Here is a 19,032-nt window from a genome sequence, read left to right on the forward strand (position 1 = left end):
GAAGACTGATTCTATCTGAGCTTGCATTTCTTTTTGGTATTGCAGGAAAAGATGCACAAGCTGTTAGAAGTGTATGAGCGGCTCGGTGGAGAAGAGGATATTGTTAATCCAGCCAATGAACTGATTAAGGAGGGGCACATTCAGAAACTGTCAGCAAAAAATGGTACAGCTCAGGATAGGTATCTGTTTCTGGTGAGTGATCTGGTTTCTTTGGGGGTCAAACCTCCTTCTACTTCGTAGACAGACTGTCTACTTTGATCAGGTTGTTCCGGCCTTCTGTTCTGGCATGCCTCCACTCCTGTTTCACAAACAACTTTTTTTATAAGTGTGTCCTCCTGCCCATCACTGTAGTATTGTTAAATCATATGTGCTCAGATTCGGGACTCTTTTCTTTATTTTGCATGATTGCTACTTCACTTCTTAATAGTACAGTACACTTGATGTAGGGCCTAAATACCCTAAAAGGAGCTAAGCAGGATCAGCCTTGGTTAGTACTTGGATGAAAGACGGCCGATGAATACTAGGTGCTGTAGGCTATATTTCAGAAGAAAGAACTCTGAAGATTCCTTACCTAACGACCTTATCCCATGGACTTTTAAACCTGTTTTACCTTATCCCATGGGATTTTAAGCCAGGTCTTATCTTTGGTGGCCATTTTGTAATGATGGAAGATTCTGAGTAGAAAGAGAAGCTGGATGGGTGTAACTTTGACGCAGGCTGCATCCAGGATGGACTGCAGTGGCAGTTTCAGTGGCGATTTATGTCTGCCTCCTGAATTCGGACTGAATCAAGAAAGGTAAACCAAGCTTAAAAGCCCATGGGATAAGCTCCTAAGAAAAATTGATGAATTCATGGGGTTGACATAAATTGACTTGAAGGCACATATATACATACCATTGATGCATATGCTACTGTCTAACCAAAAACATGAACCAAATCAATTCAGTGCCACCATAATTATTATGGCTAGTAATCCCAAGCTTCCCATGGAGAAGATCATTTATTTGGTGTCAGAATCAATGAATGCAAGTGGCTTGCTTTGGAAATAGAACATTAGAATCATAGAGTTATAAGAGACTGCAAGGGCCATCCAGTCCAACCCCATTCTGTCATGCAGGAAATCCAAATCAAAACATCCCCGACAGATGGCCATCCAGCCTCTGTTTAAAGACCTCCAAGGAGGGAGATTCCACTACACTCCGAGGAAGTGTGTTCCACTGTCAAACAGCTCTTACTGTCAGGACGTTCCTCCTAATGTTGAGGTGGAATCTCTTTTCCTGCAGCTTGCATCCATTGTTCCGGGTCCTAGTCTCTGGAGCAGCAGAAAACAAGCTTGATCCCTCCTCAATATGACATCCCTTCAAATATTTAAACAGAGCTATCATATCACCTCTTAACCTTCTCTTCTCCAGGCTGAACATCCCCAGCTCCCTAAGCCGTTCCTCATAGGGCATGGTTTCCTGACCCTTCACCATTTTAGTCGTTCTCCTTTGGATACGCTCCAGTTTCTCAACATCCTTTTTAAATTGTGGTGCCCAGAACTGGACACAATATTCCAGGTGGGGCCTGACCAGAGCAGAATAGAGTGGCACTATTACTTCTCTTGATCTAGACACTATACTTTTATTGATGCAGCCTAAAATTGCACTGGCCTTGTTAGCTGCCGCATCACACTGTTGACTCATGTTCAATTTGTGATCTACTTGGACTCCCAGATCCCTTTCACATGTGGTTTCATTCAACCAGATGTCGCCCATCCTATATCTGTGCATTTCATTTTTCCACCCTAAGTGCAGTACCTTACATTTCTCTGTGTTGAAATTCATTTTGTTAGCTTTGGCCCAGCTTTCTAATCTATTAAGGTCATTCTGAAGTTTGATCCTATCCTCAGGGGTATTAGCTACTCCTTCTAATTTGGTGTCATCTGCAAATTTGATGAGTATGCTCCCAATTCTGTCATCCAAGTCATATTAGCAATTCAGTCATTAGTTGTTGAACTCTTAACATGGTTCTGCGGTAACTATATATAACAGTTTGTCTGAGTCGTGAGTTTACAACTGATTTACTAATCTTTCCCATTCTTATAGTTTTAAATAGGCCCATTTGGTGCAACTTTTCCATTGTTGTTGTTTTGAATACATAGTATCATACAATTTAGGTGATGTAATAGGTCTCATTTTTTTTTGCCACAATCCCTGCACCTTCCCTCCTTGAAAACACCCTATAGCAGTAATGCAGTAAGAAAATAACTTTCAAAGAGATTATGGATTGTGTATGTATCTTATCAGTCACTGTGCTGGTTGGGAGGCACAAGCTTGAAGACATAAACTTGATTAAATAAAATAAATCAAGAGACAAATGAGAGAGATGCAGTTTACCAGAGCTGCAAAAGAAGAGACATGTTTACTGAGTGTCAGTAGTTTGAGAAACATATGGTGAGGAAGGGTGCCTTGCTACTATATATTCCTTTTTAGCCCTTGTAGCAAATCCTCCTTATATGATGAAAACTGCTTTTAGTTTTGTGAATGAATGCTTCTAAAGAAGCATATCTTTTACAATAAGGGTATTTTTAAATTAGATGTACAGTCATGCCAAATAGGATGTCGGTGATGGCAAGGAATTGTCAGAAAGGCATGTTGGTAGATATTACACACAAAGCAGTCTTTTTGGCATTGGAATATTCTGAACAGTACCAGATGGAAAAGGGAAAATAAACCTGGAGAGTAGAATTCATAGTAGACTTAAGAATTTAGAGCTTTTTTTGTTTGTTTGTTTGTTTTTGGCTTAATCTCTGTATGAACTATGATTACGAAAAATCAGGTACTGATAAATTTTCCATATCATAGTAGGAACAAATAGTGGTAGCTGATTCTACCATACATCAAGTTATTTCTGTTTTAGAATACTTGCAGAAATGCATTATAACTATTTAGCAAAAGTAAACTTTGGAGTTAGTGGTAAATCACTTTATATAATATCTTTTGTAATGAGTTTTCCCTCAATTCCAGTTTAACAGCATGGTGTTGTACTGTGTGCCAAAACTAAGGCTGATAGGCCAGAAGTTCAGTGTTCGAGAAAAGATTGACATTGCAGGATTACAGGTTTGTGTCTTGCTTTTTTCTGATTTTGTTCTCTTATGTATTTACCCCAGGATTGTTTTGTCTTGTCTCATAGAAGATCTTTTAGTTAAGAAACAAGCACTTTAGTTGCTCAGGGCCCTGGAAGGTAGAATATACTGGTTTTATAAGCAAAAGTGCAGGAAATAAGATAATGCCTTAAGAGATGGCAATGTTTTAAGAGATTGAAAATCCTGCAGACAAGACAGAAGGTTGTTCCATTGACATAATAGTTCTATAAGTACTGGTGAAAAGCTACTGAGTTTTATGTATTACTGTATAACTGAAATGCGGTGGAGGCACACATTTCTCTAGATTTAGACATCGGGTCCTATTGACTCTTGCGAGATAAGCAAGGGTCAGCCTGTATTTGGACAGGAGACCACCAATGAATACCAGGTAATGTTGGCTAAATCTATGAAATTCATGGGGTCATCATAAATTGACAGGTGAGTTAAAGACAGAGAGAGAGATTGGCTAGCCACAAATCCAGATTAGGTTAGAGTTTAAGCCTCTCCTACTTAGACATCCTTCTTTGTATCTCTGTTTTCAGTAGAATACTGAGTTGGATCCAAACTTACCGTATATACTCATTTATAATTTGACCTCATGTATAAGCCAAGGACAGGTTTGGGGGGCAAAATCATGGATTTTGCTATGACCCGTGGATATGTTGAAGATCAAACTCAGGGGAATGTAACAAAGGATCTAAATGGAGGGGGAAAAACACTACTTCACTCCCTCCTTCTCCCTCGCTTGACCTCTCCCAAGGGTCATAGTCCGGGCATGCAAAATGTGGACACAAACCTCCAGTTTCTCTCCCTTCTCCACAACATTCCCCAAGGCTGATGGCTTGCAAAAAAAGGGAACACATACCTCCCATTTCCCTCCCTTCCCCACAACTTTCTCCAAGGCTGATGGCTTGCAAAAAAGGGGACATAGACTTTCAGTTTCCTTCCCTTCCCCACAACTTTTCCCAAGGTTGATGGTTTACAAAAAAAAAAAAAAAAAAAAAAAAAAAAAGGGGGGGGGGAATCCAGACCTCCAATTTCCTTCCCTTCCTCACAGCTTTTCCAAAAAGGAGATACAGACCTCCAGTTTCCCTCCCTTCCCCCCAACTTTCACCAAGGCTGTTGCAAAAAGGGGGACACAGATCTCCGATTTCTCTCCTCTCTCTCCTCCCTTTTTTCTCCACAGCTTTCCCAAGGCTCACAGAAAAGGATTACTGTATTGACCTGTACATACATCTACCTAGGATTTTGAAGCCCATTTTTGGCCTTAAAAATTTTGACTTATAGATGAGTATATATGGTACACTCAGCAGAGTTTCATTGGAGGGAGTTGGTGTTCCTCTTTGCATATGTAACCTGCAGCAACTGCCAGACTAAAGAGAATTGGAGAAAAATTACTGCCCTTCTGTTCAGTCCTTGTTATCTCCCTAAATGGAAGGAGTATTTTCACTATTGTGAATAGAATTCCCTTACAGAGGCCCATGCTAAGTAATTCATGTGATATCTTAACAATAAAATAAAATTTAGTTCTTTTGATTTTTGAAATGATTACTTACTCTTTTGCTGTTATTCAGTTTTGAGGGTGTTAAGATTTTCTTGATAGTCAAAAACTGACTGAAATTACTTTTCTATAAATACCAAAATACTGATTTGGTTTTTCTAGGTCCAGGAAATTGTCAAGCAAAATGTGGCTCATACATTTTCAATAACAGGAAAAAAGAGATCCTTGGAGCTACAAGCTAGGTACAAAGTTTATTCTGCATATATAAATTGAACTAGAAGCAACTAGATTTTCCTAACATAAATTTAAATTAAATTTAGACTACAACTCCCATCAGTCACAGTCAGTATGGCCAAGTTGTGGCCTAAAACATATAGAAGGCTTGGTAAAATGATTCATTCCTGCAAATTATATTATTTGAAATAGTTGCAAAAATTTTAAAGGGGAAAGCAGCATTTTCTTGTAGTTATCTGTTGATTACTTCAGATTAAATGGCACATTACATTCCTGCAATGTATAATGAATTTTTATAATCAATTGTAGAGATCAATGTTGTCAGTGATGTTTACTTATAACATTGCAGATGTTAGAATTCCTGCTGGATATAATGTACTAGAACTGTCTTGCATACTAGCAAGAAGTATTGTGTGTATATGCATCAATTTATCGAAATGGCCAAAAGGAAAGAAAACATGTTTTGTTTTGTTCGTCATTTTATAGGACAGAAGAAGAAAAGAAAGAATGGATCCAGGTTAATATATTTTACTGAGTACTTGCATTCTGCCAGCAGAAAGAGGCCTGTTACCATATTTATTTATCTATTTTATTGAGCAAATTAGGCTGCATATAAGATGTTTTCAACATTTATATTGTATCTGCAGAAACATTCTAAACAAAAATTAATATTCAAATATAAAAGGGACAAAGAATCCTTTTGCTATCACCATAAAAGACTGGTGTATTTGCTAAACTTTGGGCTTTTGTGATCTTTATCACTCTTCATCTAATGATGCATGAAGCACTATCCAGAATTTTGTATCTATGTAATAATACACATAGCTGGGAGGAAACTTACATGCAAACGTGACAATTGCCATATTAGCACTGACTATTCACAAAATGTTGCTGAAAATACATGCATCCTAGCAATAGGTAAGGCAATTAAAATAAATAATTTTATAAGATATTCTGGTTAACATTGCATGCATCTGATGAAGAACTGAAGTCCAAGAAATCTCATGCTATAGCTGTTTAATTTGGAAATTAAAAACAGAAAGACGGAACACTATAAATCAGTGAACCCCTAGAGATTTTGGATTTCTGCCTCCAGAATCCCTGTCCACCAGCTATGCTTATTGGAACTTCTGAGAGCTGTAGTCCTAAACATGCAGAAGACAAAGTTGAGAATTGCTGCTAAAAGCAGTAAAGTAGGCGACAGTAAAAGTCCAGCATGAAAAACACACAGTAGAGATTTTTTTAAAAAAAATCTTAGTACAGGTATATCTCATTTAACAAAGTGTGTTTCCTTGGCATTTCTTCTTTAATAGGAAATTTGGTACTAGAGGCAGAAATAACATGGAAAGAAATAGAAATAGATTTCTACACTCCCAAAAGGAAGAGCAGTGAAGGCTTCTTTCAAATACATCCAGAAATGACTTTTTCTTTCAGCACCCTCTACTTTTCTTATGATTTCTAGTTTGGCAACCAAATCTTTGCATATATTTTTAACATTCTGAGGATAGATGGTAAGGCAGAGTTATCAGCTATCCCCCCTCCACTTTTTATTTTTTGCAGTTCACACATACTCAGTAAGTTGTCCTGGACTAGGTACAAACCACTCCAGTAAGATTCACCAGAATGGGATTTGCTCTTTCTTAGTTCAAGCTGCTAGAAAGAGAACAGTGAAGGAAAGGGGGAGGGAGAATAGGCATTAAACATTGTCAAAAGGGGCTTAATTTTTAATTGAGGTATGTGAGTACTAAAATGAATTAAGAGAATTAAATTTAGCTATGTGTTTCTTGTTTGACAGAACACACTGAAGTTTTAGTCACAACCTTTGTATGTCTGCTTGAAATGTACTTGAAAATTGTTTATCGTGTAGTTATAAATTATGCTAAGCAACAACAAGCAACCCTGATAAGAAATGTATAAACAATAGCAATGCTAGCATCACAATATTCTGAGACCCAAAATTATATGGCAAGCTATGTATAATGCTAGTCTCTAATCATATTACTAGTTAATGATCAATGTAATCTACAATGTAATGTAATATATGTCATACTAGTGATAGAGATGCAATAATACATGTAGAAAAGCTGTTTTATAATACAAGTTCACAGAGGTTTGTCATAAAACTTATATCTTTTCTACATGTCTTATTGCATCTCTATCACTAGTACGATTATTGTTGTACCAGGATTATTATTATCTTAACTTGTAGTTATGCCATGATATCTACAGTTTATATTATTCAAAAAGATTTGGGACTTTGTTCTTTAAACAAGAGTTTGCTAAAGACTTCAGCTTGTTGTTAGTAACTTCTTTTCTGTAATTCTTATTCTAGGTTATCCAGGCAACAATTGAAAAACATAAGCAGAACAGTGAAACATTTAGGGCTTTTAACAATTCTTTTTCTCAAGAAGATGAGCATTTCCCTGACTCATCAGTAAGTGTTGAGTGATTACTATTTCTGTTATTCTTTTCAAGAATTTATTTTTCAGCTGAGGTAAACTTTTTACAGTTTTTCTTCTTTGATATGTACATTTCTAGCCACCTGGATCATACAGTCCGCCCTTGCCTTACGCGGGGGATCTGTTCTCCCTCCCATGTAAGGCAAAAAGCGTGCATGCTCAAGCCCCATTTGATATAATGGGGCTCACGTTTGCTGTGTGGCCGCATGCATGTGCCACAGGAGCGTGTGCCATTCTCCCGGTAGCTTCTGCATAAGCTCAAAGCTGCCTATAACGAGCCCACGTATGGTGTGGGCTCACTGTACTTATAAAAATAGTTTCAAATACGTGTTGAAATACACCATCTTGTACATTATTGCTACAGAAGGGAATGAAATCCCCAGTTTTGGCAGAAGCAGCATGATCCAGCAGAAGGACACTACTGGATCCTGACCCAAATTACACAATTATTATTATTATTCATTGCATTCTCCTATATGTGTACATTCATCAGTTGAAACACATCACCTCCTTGTATATAAACTCAGTACTGAAATACTTTCTTGTGTTTCTCTCTCCACCAGATAGCTAGCACCAGTTCTGTGGAGTCTATGCCAGGGACGGATGGCAGTAGCACATCTGGAGGGGTAAGGAGTTGTGAAATGGATGGTCATTAAAGCAAATGTCCAAATACCTTGTTTGGGGGAATGAGAATGGGGAGAAGAAAAACCCATTTCAAGCACAGTCATACAAAGTAGGCTACTTTCTTTTTGGGGTTTTATTCATGGTCAAGGATAAAAACCTTTCCATTTGCTTTATTTGTGAAATATAAGTTCACAAATGCACTGTGAAATATATGCAGGCTAAATTTGCTGTTTCCACTGATTGCTGTTGGAAAAGAAATTAGTAGCTGTTGAAAAGGCAAGTAGAATGGTTAAACCCAATACTAAAATGAATAAACAAGAGATTACTGACTGTGGGCTCATTCCCACTGGGGGATAAACTCGTGTTCGTATTCGGTTCTGCCCCGCTAAATAAATCAATTCCAAAAGGCCCCTCGTTCCCACAATGAAAAGGGAGCTTGCTTGGAATTGATTTATTTTGTTGGCACGCTTGTTGTTCCCATTGGAGATGAGAAGACAGAGCTGCCCTTCAGCCAGTCCCCCCCCAGACCCCTTCAGAAGGTCCCGACCAGACCCTTTCTCTCTTTGTTCCCTCCCCTCTCCTCCTTACCTTTCTTCCTTCATTCCCTCTGCCTCTCTTCCTTCCTTCCCTCTTTCTTGCCAGGCCTCCACCGCTTCTCCCAGGGCTGGTGGGGGCTGTGGCACTCCTGCCGGGCCTCCACTGCTTCTCCTGGGGCTGGTGGGGCTTCTGGGGCTAACAGACGCTCTGCCTACACTGGGGAAGCAGCGGAGGCCTGGCAGCAGCACCTCAGGCCCCGCCAGCCCCAGAAGAAGCAGTGGAGGCCCAGCAGGAGCGCCAGAGACCTCGCCAGCCCTGGGAGAGTTCTTAGCAAAAGAACTGCTAAAAGCAGTTACCCTGGGCTTTTGGCATTTGCCCTACTAGAATTGATCAAATGAGGATCAGAAATGATTTCCAGTGGGAACTAGGGGCATATAAATCCGGTCAGGATTTGGAGCTTTTGATAGTGGGAATGGCCCCTATATGTGTTCTTATGTTCTACTAAACTTGAACTATAGACTAGATAATAAGCTTATGCATAGTATGTTTCCATGATAAATCTTTGAATTATCAACAGAGCCATTTTATTTCTCACAAATGGGAAATGCATAATAATTTTTTAATGGGCCTTTTGGGGGGCCACATATATGCTGCATTAATAGTTTGTGTCATACAGTTCTCCATAAGTCTTTCATTGGCAAACCGGAGTCATAGGGGTGGTTCAAATATTCATTTGTTTGGATATTAATCAGTGCTGCTCACATTTTTTTTATAACCATAGGTCTAAGCTGAACTGTTTAGTCTAATTCAGCTGTGCCATATTTAATGTTCTTTGCAGTTAGAGCTGTCACTTGAAGAAAAAAAACCTGTATCCAATTAATCATTGGAGTTTCAGCTTAGGAACTGATCAGTTGATTAAATCTGAACAAAATTTTGTTTCATATGAACAAAATTTTGTACTTTTGATGGGAGAGAAAATATATTTCTGTAGATGTTGGACATACACTTTGTAGTAAGCATCATTTTAGATGAAGCATCCCATTGGCCATTGAGAAAAAGGAGAAATAGTATTTCTTTTAAGAGGATGCTGTTACCTACTGTCAGAACAGGTGCAAAACATTCCTCTCCATGAGATGAGGCAGATCCATGCTTCTCCCCCTCGTTTTAAAAAACATAATGAATGGCAGCATTGCAGGAGAGAATCTTGAAGTTTCTAAAGAAATGTCATCCCTCAGTGCTGTGTTCAGAGAATAGTATTAGGTGAGATGATCCTGGAATGCTTGAAATTACAATGCAGTCACACTGCATGGGCAGCACCACATCTGATACTAATATCACTTCCAGATAAATCTTGTCTGTCGCTGCTTCTGAAGGGTCCTTCCTTCTGAACATAGCATTATGAATGAAAAGAGTGTACACACACTATGCCTTGCATTATTGCTGCTTCACTGCAGTGCTGGTAAAAAAATTAATTTACACTTTAACTCACATTAAGAATAGCAGCAACACAGGCACTCAGTTCAAAAATGCATGCAAAGGATGCTCCAATACTTCTATAGGAATGAAATAAATAAAACATATGGCACATTGCCTGCAGTATATTGCAGCCAAGATAATTTCCTATGAGATTTGGAAGTAGGAGATCAAGTTGCTAAAACTCTTCACCCATCTGACCCCAGTCCAAGCTATAATACCATTATGATATGTAATTCTGTGCTGTGATTTTCTGTGCTAAATCTAAAGCTGGGAAATGGCATGATCCAGTCAACAGTGACCCATTGGAAATGTTCCTTAGCTAGCAGTGTCATTACAGCCTTTGGTGGAGAGTCGTAGGAGTTGTAAACACCTTGTTTTCTGGCCCAGAGTTTTTGTGTGGTGACAGGTCCAAACTGCCATTGCACACCAAGCAGTTGTTGCGTGGCAGCCTGTCTGGGTGTTTAATCATTGGTATGTCTGACAGTTGCTAGGACTCAGGTGCTTGCCCTTCTGTGCAAGAGGAGAAGATAAATAAATCCCATGAGAAACTTTCACAGAGCATTATGGCTCATCAGCTCTTGCTGTGAAAATTGTCAAGTTTATGGGTTTTTTGCAATGTCAAATCTTCTCTCCCCCTCTTTCCCCCCCTCTCCCTCCCCCCTCTCTCAGATAACTAAAACAGAGTAGCTTTTAAATTTTTCTGCTATAAAGCATCTATTTTTAATCTTATTTTCATGTTTATTTGAAGGTTTATTTTTCTTCTAATATTATAATATCTTCTAATATTATTTGTATATAGTAGATTTTGCCTTGGCAGTAAAAGGCTTTACTGACAATAACTCTATTTAAGGCCTGCAATCCTATAATAAGTTAATATTAAAATTTGCCTGTGTGACTGTATATATTATTTTCTTTGTCCTGTTTTTGCCAAGTACAGATCAATTAACAGTTATTAATCATGCAATTTAAGAGCTCATGTTTTAGTATAACCTGCTTGCTTAAAGACTTAGCATCTAAACCACTTGGTGGTGTTGGTGATGGCGAACTAGAAGTTGCCTCTTTATCTTGTCCGGCTTGCTAAAGAAATGCTTAGTACATTTGAGATATGGACAGCATTAGCAATGAACCATGATAAATGACCAAAATTGGAGCAGGGGAGCATTGTGGAGATAAAGTGCATTCATAAATAATCTGCTTTAGTTTTTCATAGCAAGGACAAAATTGCAAGCTGTACAAACTGTACACACTATACACTATAGTACTTGCACTCCTCAGGATTTTAGGACACACGTTGTGCAAAATGTACACACAAACTGCAGGCTTGTATGAAAAACTAACCATTATAAGTAAGTAACACTACTTCTAAAAATGTGTAAGGCATACCGTATATAAAAATGCGCTTATCATGAATAATCTATACAAAAATTTATGCAGATTGTTGTGCATACTTTTAAGAAGTTGCTGATTTATATAGAAGCAGTGTGATATGAATGTAAGATGGGAAAAAATTAGAAAGTAACACGTTCATGCTTCTGAATCATAGGTCCCTATGACCAAAGATCTACATTAATAGTGTTTGTTTTGTATACTCACAGCAAAATGCTCAGTTGGAATGCAGTTTTTCCCAGAAGCTTCAGTACACTCTGAATGACTGTAATTACTGTATATACTCAACTATAAGTCGAAAAATTTATGCCCCAAAATGAACTCCAAAATCCTGGGTAGACTTATGGAAGGGTCAATGAGTTAATGCTAATAAATTTTGTGAAAGAAGAAGTGCCCACCTTCCTCTGTAGCCTTGTAACGGCTCCCTGTTTGAAGCCCCGGCGCCGGCTCTCATTTCCCCCTCTCCCCTTCTATCTCTCTGTGTGTGTCTGTTTCCCAGGCTCTCAGCCTTCTTGCTGAGCCAGACCTAACAAGCTGCTGCTAAGGAAAGGGACACACAGAAAGTATGCCCAGGCTTGTACCCCGTTTTGCCTGGAAGTTCTGGGGGTGAGAAGGAGAGAGAGCGAGAGAAAGGTTTGATTTCTGCTATGAGCCTTGGAGTCCTGGGGGTGAAAAGCAATGAGAGAAAGGTTTGTTCTCCATTTCTGCTAACTATGAGCCTTGGAGTCCTGGGGGTGAAAAGCAGAGAGAGAGAAAGGCCTGTCCTCCATTTCTGCTAACTATGAGCCTTGGAGTCCTCGGGGTGAAAAGCAGAGAGAGAGAAAGGCCTGTCCTCCATTTCTGCTAACTATGAGCCTTGGATTCCTGGGGGTGAAAAGCAGAGAGAGAAAAGCCTGTCCTCCGTTTCTGCTAACTATGAGCCTTGGAGTCCTGGGGGTGAAAAGCAGAGAGAGAAAGGTTTGTCCTCCATTTCTGCTAACTATGAGCCTTGGAGTCCTGGGGGTGAAAAGCAGAGAGAGAGAAAGGCCTGTCCTCCATTTCTGCTAACTATGAGCCTTGGAGTCCTCGGGGTGAAAAGCAGAGAGAGAGAAAGGCCTGTCCTCCATTTCTGCTAACTATGAGCCTTGGATTCCTGGGGGTGAAAAGCAGAGAGAGAAAAGCCTGTCCTCCGTTTCTGCTAACTATGAGCCTTGGAGTCCTGGGGGTGAAAAGCAGAGAGAGAGAAAGGCCTGTCCTCCATTTCTGCTAACTATGAGCCTTGGAGTCCTCGGAGTGAAAAGCAGAGAGAGAGAAAGGCCTGTCCTCCATTTCTGCTAACTATGAGCCTTGGATTCCTGGGGGTGAAAAGCAGAGAGAGAAAAGCCTGTCCTCCGTTTCTGCTAACTATGAGCCTTGGAGTCCTGGGGGTGAAAAGCAGAGAGAGAAAGGTTTGTCCTCCATTTCTGCTAACTATGAGCCTTGGAGTCCTGGGGGTGAAAAGCAGAGAGAGAGAAAGGCCTGTCCTCCATTTCTGCTAACTATGAGCCTTGGAGTCCTGGGGGTGAAAAGCAGAGAGAGAGAAAGGCCTGTCCTCCATTTCTGCTAACTATGAGCCTTGGATTCCTGGGGGTGAAAAGCAGAGAGAGAAAAGCCTGTCCTCCGTTTCTGCTAACTATGAGCCTTGGAGTCCTGGGGGTGAAAAGCAGAGAGAGAAAGGTTTGTCCTCCATTTCTGCTAACTATGAGCCTTGGAGTCCTGGGGGTGAAAAGCAGAGAGAGAGAAAAGCCTGTCCTCCATTTCTGCTAACTATGAGCCTTGGAGTCCTGGGGGTGAAAAGCAGAGAGAGAGAAAGGCCTGTCCTCCATTTCTGCTAACTATGAGCCTTGGAGTCCTGGGGGTGAAAAGCAGAGAGAGAGAAAGGCCTGTCCTCCATTTCTGCTAACTATGAGCCTTGGAGTCCTGGAGGTGAAAAGCAGAGAGAGAAAAGCCTGTCCTCCATTTCTGCTATGAGCCTTGGAGTTCTGGGGGTGGAAAGCAGAGAGAAAGGCCTGTCCTCCATTTCTGCTAACTATGAGCCTTGGAGTCCTGGGGGTGAAAAGCAGAGAGAGAAAGGCCTGTCCTCCATTTCTGCTAACTATGAGCCTTGGAGTCCTGGGGGTGAAAAGCAGAGAGAGAAAGGCCTGTCCTCCATTTCTGCTAACTATGAGCCTTGGAGTCCTGGGGGTGAAAAGCAGAGAGAGAAAGACCTGTCCTCCATTTCTGCAAGCTATGAGCCTTGGAGTCTTGGGGGGTGACAAGCAGAGAGACAGTGGGGTCTGTCCTCCTTTTCACAAGCCATGTGCCTTGGGGATGCTTTTGGTAAGGGCAAGAGTGTGTGTGTGTGCATGTGCATTCTGAGGTTTGTTTCCCCTTTTCCATGCTGAGACTGATGCTTGGGAGAGGTCCAGAGAGGGAGATATAGGGAGGGAAGTGGTGCTTTGCTTCCCCCCTTTAGATCTTTTGTAACATCCTCCAGTGTTTGCCCCTCGCCTTATCCACGGGTCATATCAAAATCCATGATTTTGGATCCAAAAACTGCCCTCGCCTTATACATGAGGTCGACTTATACATGAGTATATACAGTAACAGCTAGGTGTGTGTTGTGTGCCTTCAAGTAATTTCTGACTTATGGCTACCCTAAGGCAAAGCTATCATAGGGTTTTCTTGGTAATTTTGTTCAGAGAAGCTTTGCCATTGCCTTCCCCTGAGGCTGAGAGTGTGTGACTTGCTCAAGGTCACCTAGTGGATTTCATAGCTGTACCAGGAATCAATCTCTGGTCTCCAGAATCAAAGCCCAACACTCAAACAATTACATCACGCTGGCTCTCTAATATGCAACTACTTATATCTATTATTTGGTATAATAACTGTATGCTTCATTATAACTAAGTATCAGGCTGAAACATTCTCTGAACTGCTGGCCTATAATGAGAAGAGGAAAGGCATGTACGTAAGAGCCTTAGCAAATCTATAAGCCAGTCCATAAACTTAACAAACCATACCTGGACTTGGAAAAGGTGAATATTTTGTTTGTTTGTTTGTTTGTTTGTTTGTTTTTATCCCACCTTTTCCCCAAAAAGTGACCCAAGGTGGCTCACAATATAACAACACATTAAAACAACATTTTAAAAAATACTTAAAATAGCCTAATTAAAACAGTAAAAAGTTAAAAATTTAAACATACAAAATTTTAAACATATAAGCGTTAAGAAATAATCTAAACCAACCCTCCTCTCAATAAAACCAGGCCAGCATGCTATTAAAAAGCTTACTGGAATAAAATGTTTTTGCTTGCCAGGGAAAGGCCAGAAGGGAAGGGGCCAGCCCAACCTGCTGTGGAAGAGGGTGGGAGCAGCCACTGAGAAGGCTCTCTTTTGTATCCTTGCCAAATGAGACTGGAATTGTGGTGGGACCAAGAGAAAGCCTTCTCCTGAGAATCTTAGGGCTCTTGGTTGTTCATATGGGGAGATACGGTCTTTCAAATAGACTGGACCTAAGCCATATAGGGCTTTATAAGTCATGATCAGCACATTGAATTGTGCTCAGAAATGAATCAGTAGCCAGTGAAGCTGTTTCAATACAGGAGTTATATGCTCCCTATAACTGGGTCCAGGCAGTGTTCTAGCTGTGGCATTTTGGCCCCTCTGAAGTTTCCAAACAGTTTCCAAAGGCAGCCCCACATAGAATGCATTACAGTAGTCCAAATGGGATGTAACCAAGCCATGTGTCACCATAGCCAGATCTGACGTCTCAAGAAATGGGTGCAGCTGGTGCACAAGTTTTAACTGTGTGAACGCACTCCTGGCCACTGTTGAAACCTGGACATCCAGGCTCAGAGTGCAGTCCAAGCTGCGAGCCTGAGATTTCAGGGTGTGTGTAACCCCATCCAGCTCAGGCAAAGCCCTAGTTCGCTGATCTGCCTTATGACTGACCAGGAGCACCTCTGTCTTGTCTGCAATAACCTTCAATTTGTTTGCCCTCATCCAGTCCATAACAGCAGACACTGGTTCAGCACAGAGACAGCTTCCTTGGAGTTAGATGGAAAGGAGAGATAGAGTTGGGTGTCATCCTCATACTGATGACACTGCACCCCAAAACTCCAGATGACCTCTCCCAGCAGTTTCATGTGGATGTTAAACAACATGGGGACAACACAGACCAGCAACCAAAGAGTCGAAATGGAATCCCCCAACTCCACTGTCTGGGTCCGCCCCTCCAAGAAAGACTGGAACCACTGCATAGCAGTGCCTCCAACCCCCATCTCAGAAAGGCGGCTCAGAAGGATACCATGGTCGATGGTATCAAAAGCTGCTGAGAGATCCAGTAGGACCAACAGACACACTCCCCCTGTCTAGTTCCCTGTGTATGTAGATGTACCAAGGCAACCAAAGCTATCTCTGTGCCATAGCCAGGTCTTAAATTAGATTGATATGGATTAGATAATCTGTTTCATTCAGAAATTCCTGGAGCTGGGAGGCCATCACTCACTCCAGAACCTCCAGAATGTTAGAGACTGGTCAGTGGGATCCAGGGAGGTCTTTTTCTGTAACATTTTCACTACAGCTTCCTTTAGGCAAGCTGGAAATTTGCCTTGCTGCAATCAAGCATTCACCACTCACTTTACTCACTTAGCCAGTCCCTCACTAGCTGATTTCAGAAGCCAGGAAGGGCAAGCCAGTATGAACTTCTCCAATATCTTGCTTTTCAGGTTTCCACAACTTAAATTCCATGAAATATGGGCCAAATGTTTGATTCTGAATGATGTGAGCAGTTTTCTGCTTTGGGATAACAGATATTATTAAACAATTAAAATCTTCACACACTGTGTTGTATCTGGTGTTCATTATTTCTCAAAGTCTGCTAGTAGAATATGCTACACTCATAAGATACTTCCTGCTCGATTAGCAAGATTATCACATGTGCCAGAGATGCCTTCAAGTTGTCTGTTGGCTTATGGTGATCCTATGAATTTCCTAGAGTTTTCTTAGACAAGGAATACTCAGAGGTGGTTTTGCCTTTTCTTTCCTCTGAAATATAGTCTGCAGCACCTAGTATTAATTGGCAGTTTCCCATTCAAGTAACAACCAGGGCTGACCCTGCTTAGCTTTGAAGATCAGAGAAGATCTGATGCCTTTAGTCCCTGTACTCAAACTGTACCATATAGACAGTTTGTGTCTCCCAAGGAATAACTTAACATGATGACTGCACTGGGTATACTGAAAGGCCAGGAAGATATTTGTATTTCTCTTAACCATTCTCTGTGCCTCCTTGGGGAGCTTTGCACCACAGTTAGAGTACTTTTGTCTCAAATTCTTCCTACAAAAAAGCTGAAAGACTTGCAAGCCACACCACGTGTCTCTAGCATGTGTTATACTCTTGCTAACACAGCAGAAAGTATTTTCTGAGGAAGAAGGCAGCTCACATATCAGGAAGGGTAGACAGACCTTCAGCATGTAAAACAGGCATTTAAGAAAATCTATAGTGGTGTTTCTGCAAATTAAAACATTCAAGCAAGCTGTTTAATAGTTAGTCTAGCCTCTCTTCCAAATGTCAGGGATCATTTGACTATGAAAGTTTCATCAGCCAAAGATTACTGGCAGAGCTTAGGTCGAGATATATCTGTCAATCTTAATGCAGCTTTACTATTTGCATCTGTTAAATCTCTGCCTCACAAAAACAAATGTTTTTTTTAAAACAACATGGTAGGGCTCAAGCTGCACTTTCTGGTTCTCAGTAACCTTGTTTAACTTCACTGTTATTTTATTTTTCAATCCAGCCTGAGTGTTGCAGAAAATCTTCCAAACTGAAGAGAGACAAGGAGAAGAATGCTTGCAAAAGTTGTGGGGAAAGCTTTAACTCTATTACAAAAAGACGACATCATTGCAAGCAATGTGGGACAGTAAGTATTGGGGGAAATAAATTATTTGCAATACACTGTTGTTCTTTTGGAAAAAGGTTGTTATTTTTGTTGCTGTTGTTAACTGCCCTTGAGTTGACCTTGACGCAGGGCAACCCTGTGGATGACACATCTCCAAGTTCCCCTGTCCTCGGCTGCCCTGCTTAGATCCTTGCAGGTTCAGCACTGTGCCCTCCCTAATTGAGTCTAACCATTTTATGTGTGGTCTTCCTCTCTTTCTACTACCCCTCTACCTTTTCCAGCATCATTGTTTTTTCTAACGAATCATGCCTTTTCATGATGTGGCCAAAATACAACAGTCCCAGTTCAGTCATCCTGGCTTCTAGGGAGAGTTCTGTTCTATTCTAGAACCCATTTCTTTGTTTTCTTGGCTATCCTCAGCACTCTTTTTCAGCACCACATCTCAATTGTGTTGATTTTCTTTACATCAGTTTTCTTCACTGTTCACTTTTCATATCTGTACATTGTGATGGGAAATACAATGGCATGGACTATCCTCACTTTAGTGTTCAGAGCTATCTTTGCACTTTTGAATCTTTTCCAGTTCTTTCATAGCTACCCTTCCCAGTCCTAGTCTTCTTCTGATTTCTTGACTGCAGTGTCCATTCTGGTCAATATTTGAACCAAGGTATGGAAACTCTCTGACAATTTCAAATTTTCTCCTTATCTAAGACAAATTCTTGTAGCACTTCTGTGGTCATCATTCTTGTTTTCTTAATATTCAGCATTAAACTCACCTTGGTGCTTTCCTCCTTAACCTTCAGTAATTGCTCCAGGTCGTTATTGGTTTCTGCTGGTAGTATTGTGCCATTTGGTTGTTAATTTTCCTTCCCCCCATCTTCACTTGTTTTGCCTCTGACTCTAAGCCTACTGTTCGAACAATATTCTCTAAATACAGTTTGAATAAGTAGGGTGATAATATGCAACCCTGACTGACCCCTTTGCTGATAGGGAACCATTCTGATTCTCTGTATTCAGTTCTGGCGACAGCCTCTTGTCCCAAGTATAGGTTACACATTAGGATGATCAGATACTGTGGCACTCCCATTCCTCTTATTGCAAGCCATAGCTTTTCATGAGCTATGCAGTCCAATGCTTTGATGTAATCTATAAAACACATGCAGATTTTCTTCAGGAATTCCTGGTGCACTCCATTATGCATCATATGTTTGCAGTGTGATCTGAGTGGCTCTTCCTTTCCTGAATCCGGCTTGCGCCTCTGGGATTTCTCACTCCATATATGGTAAGAGTCTTTGCTGCAGAACTCTGAACATGACTTTGGCACATTACAGACCGCCGAAAAGCGGCGGCCTGCACCCGCCCCTTTCCCCGCCGGATCGGGGCCTCAGCAGCCAGAGCGGCAGCTGCTGAGGCCCCGATCTGCCGCTTTCCAGGCCACGGGGAAGCGGCAAAAGGCCACTTCCCCGAGGCTTGGAAAGGGGTGTCCTTGGGGCTTCAAGCCCCAAGGACACCCCGTGGCGGCAGGGAGGAGGAGAAAGGGGCCGCTGGACCCCTTTCTCCTCTGCGTTGCTGGATGCAGCCATCTAAAGGCTGCGCCCAGCGACGCAAACCTGGAAGGAGTTCCAAAACGGAGCTCCTTTCGGGGCCGTGGAAAGGGCGCACTAGGCGCCCTCACGAAGCCCCACTACGTCACAACCGCGCCGCCCCATTTAGAGGCAGCGCGGTTTGGACGTAGTAATGGTGGCGGCCATGTGGAACGGCCGCCGCCATCTTGTGCGCGCTCCACGTGTCC

The 19,032-nt window shown here is 41.3% G+C and overlaps 1 protein-coding gene across 2 annotated transcripts in view; it reads left to right on the plus strand.

Moving 5' to 3' along the window:
- LOC149321473 (FYVE, RhoGEF and PH domain-containing protein 3-like) overlaps window positions 1-19,032 on the plus strand; it is a 130,762-nt gene that overhangs the window by 100,104 nt on the left and 11,626 nt on the right. For both annotated transcript variants that reach the window (XM_089522854.1, XM_089522865.1), the window contains exons 10-16: window positions 46-192; window positions 3,009-3,101; window positions 4,791-4,870; window positions 5,349-5,379; window positions 7,195-7,296; window positions 7,885-7,947; window positions 17,139-17,261. In XM_089522854.1, coding sequence (XP_089378980.1) covers window positions 46-192; window positions 3,009-3,101; window positions 4,791-4,870; window positions 5,349-5,379; window positions 7,195-7,296; window positions 7,885-7,947; window positions 17,139-17,261 — 639 coding nt within the window. The remainder of the gene's footprint in view (window positions 1-45; window positions 193-3,008; window positions 3,102-4,790; window positions 4,871-5,348; window positions 5,380-7,194; window positions 7,297-7,884; window positions 7,948-17,138; window positions 17,262-19,032) is intronic.

Source organism: Sceloporus occidentalis, unplaced genomic scaffold (genome assembly GCF_023333645.1).
Source record: "Sceloporus occidentalis isolate IW3139 unplaced genomic scaffold, rSceOcc1.0.p SCAF_1, whole genome shotgun sequence".
NCBI lineage: Eukaryota > Metazoa > Chordata > Lepidosauria > Squamata > Phrynosomatidae > Sceloporus > Sceloporus occidentalis.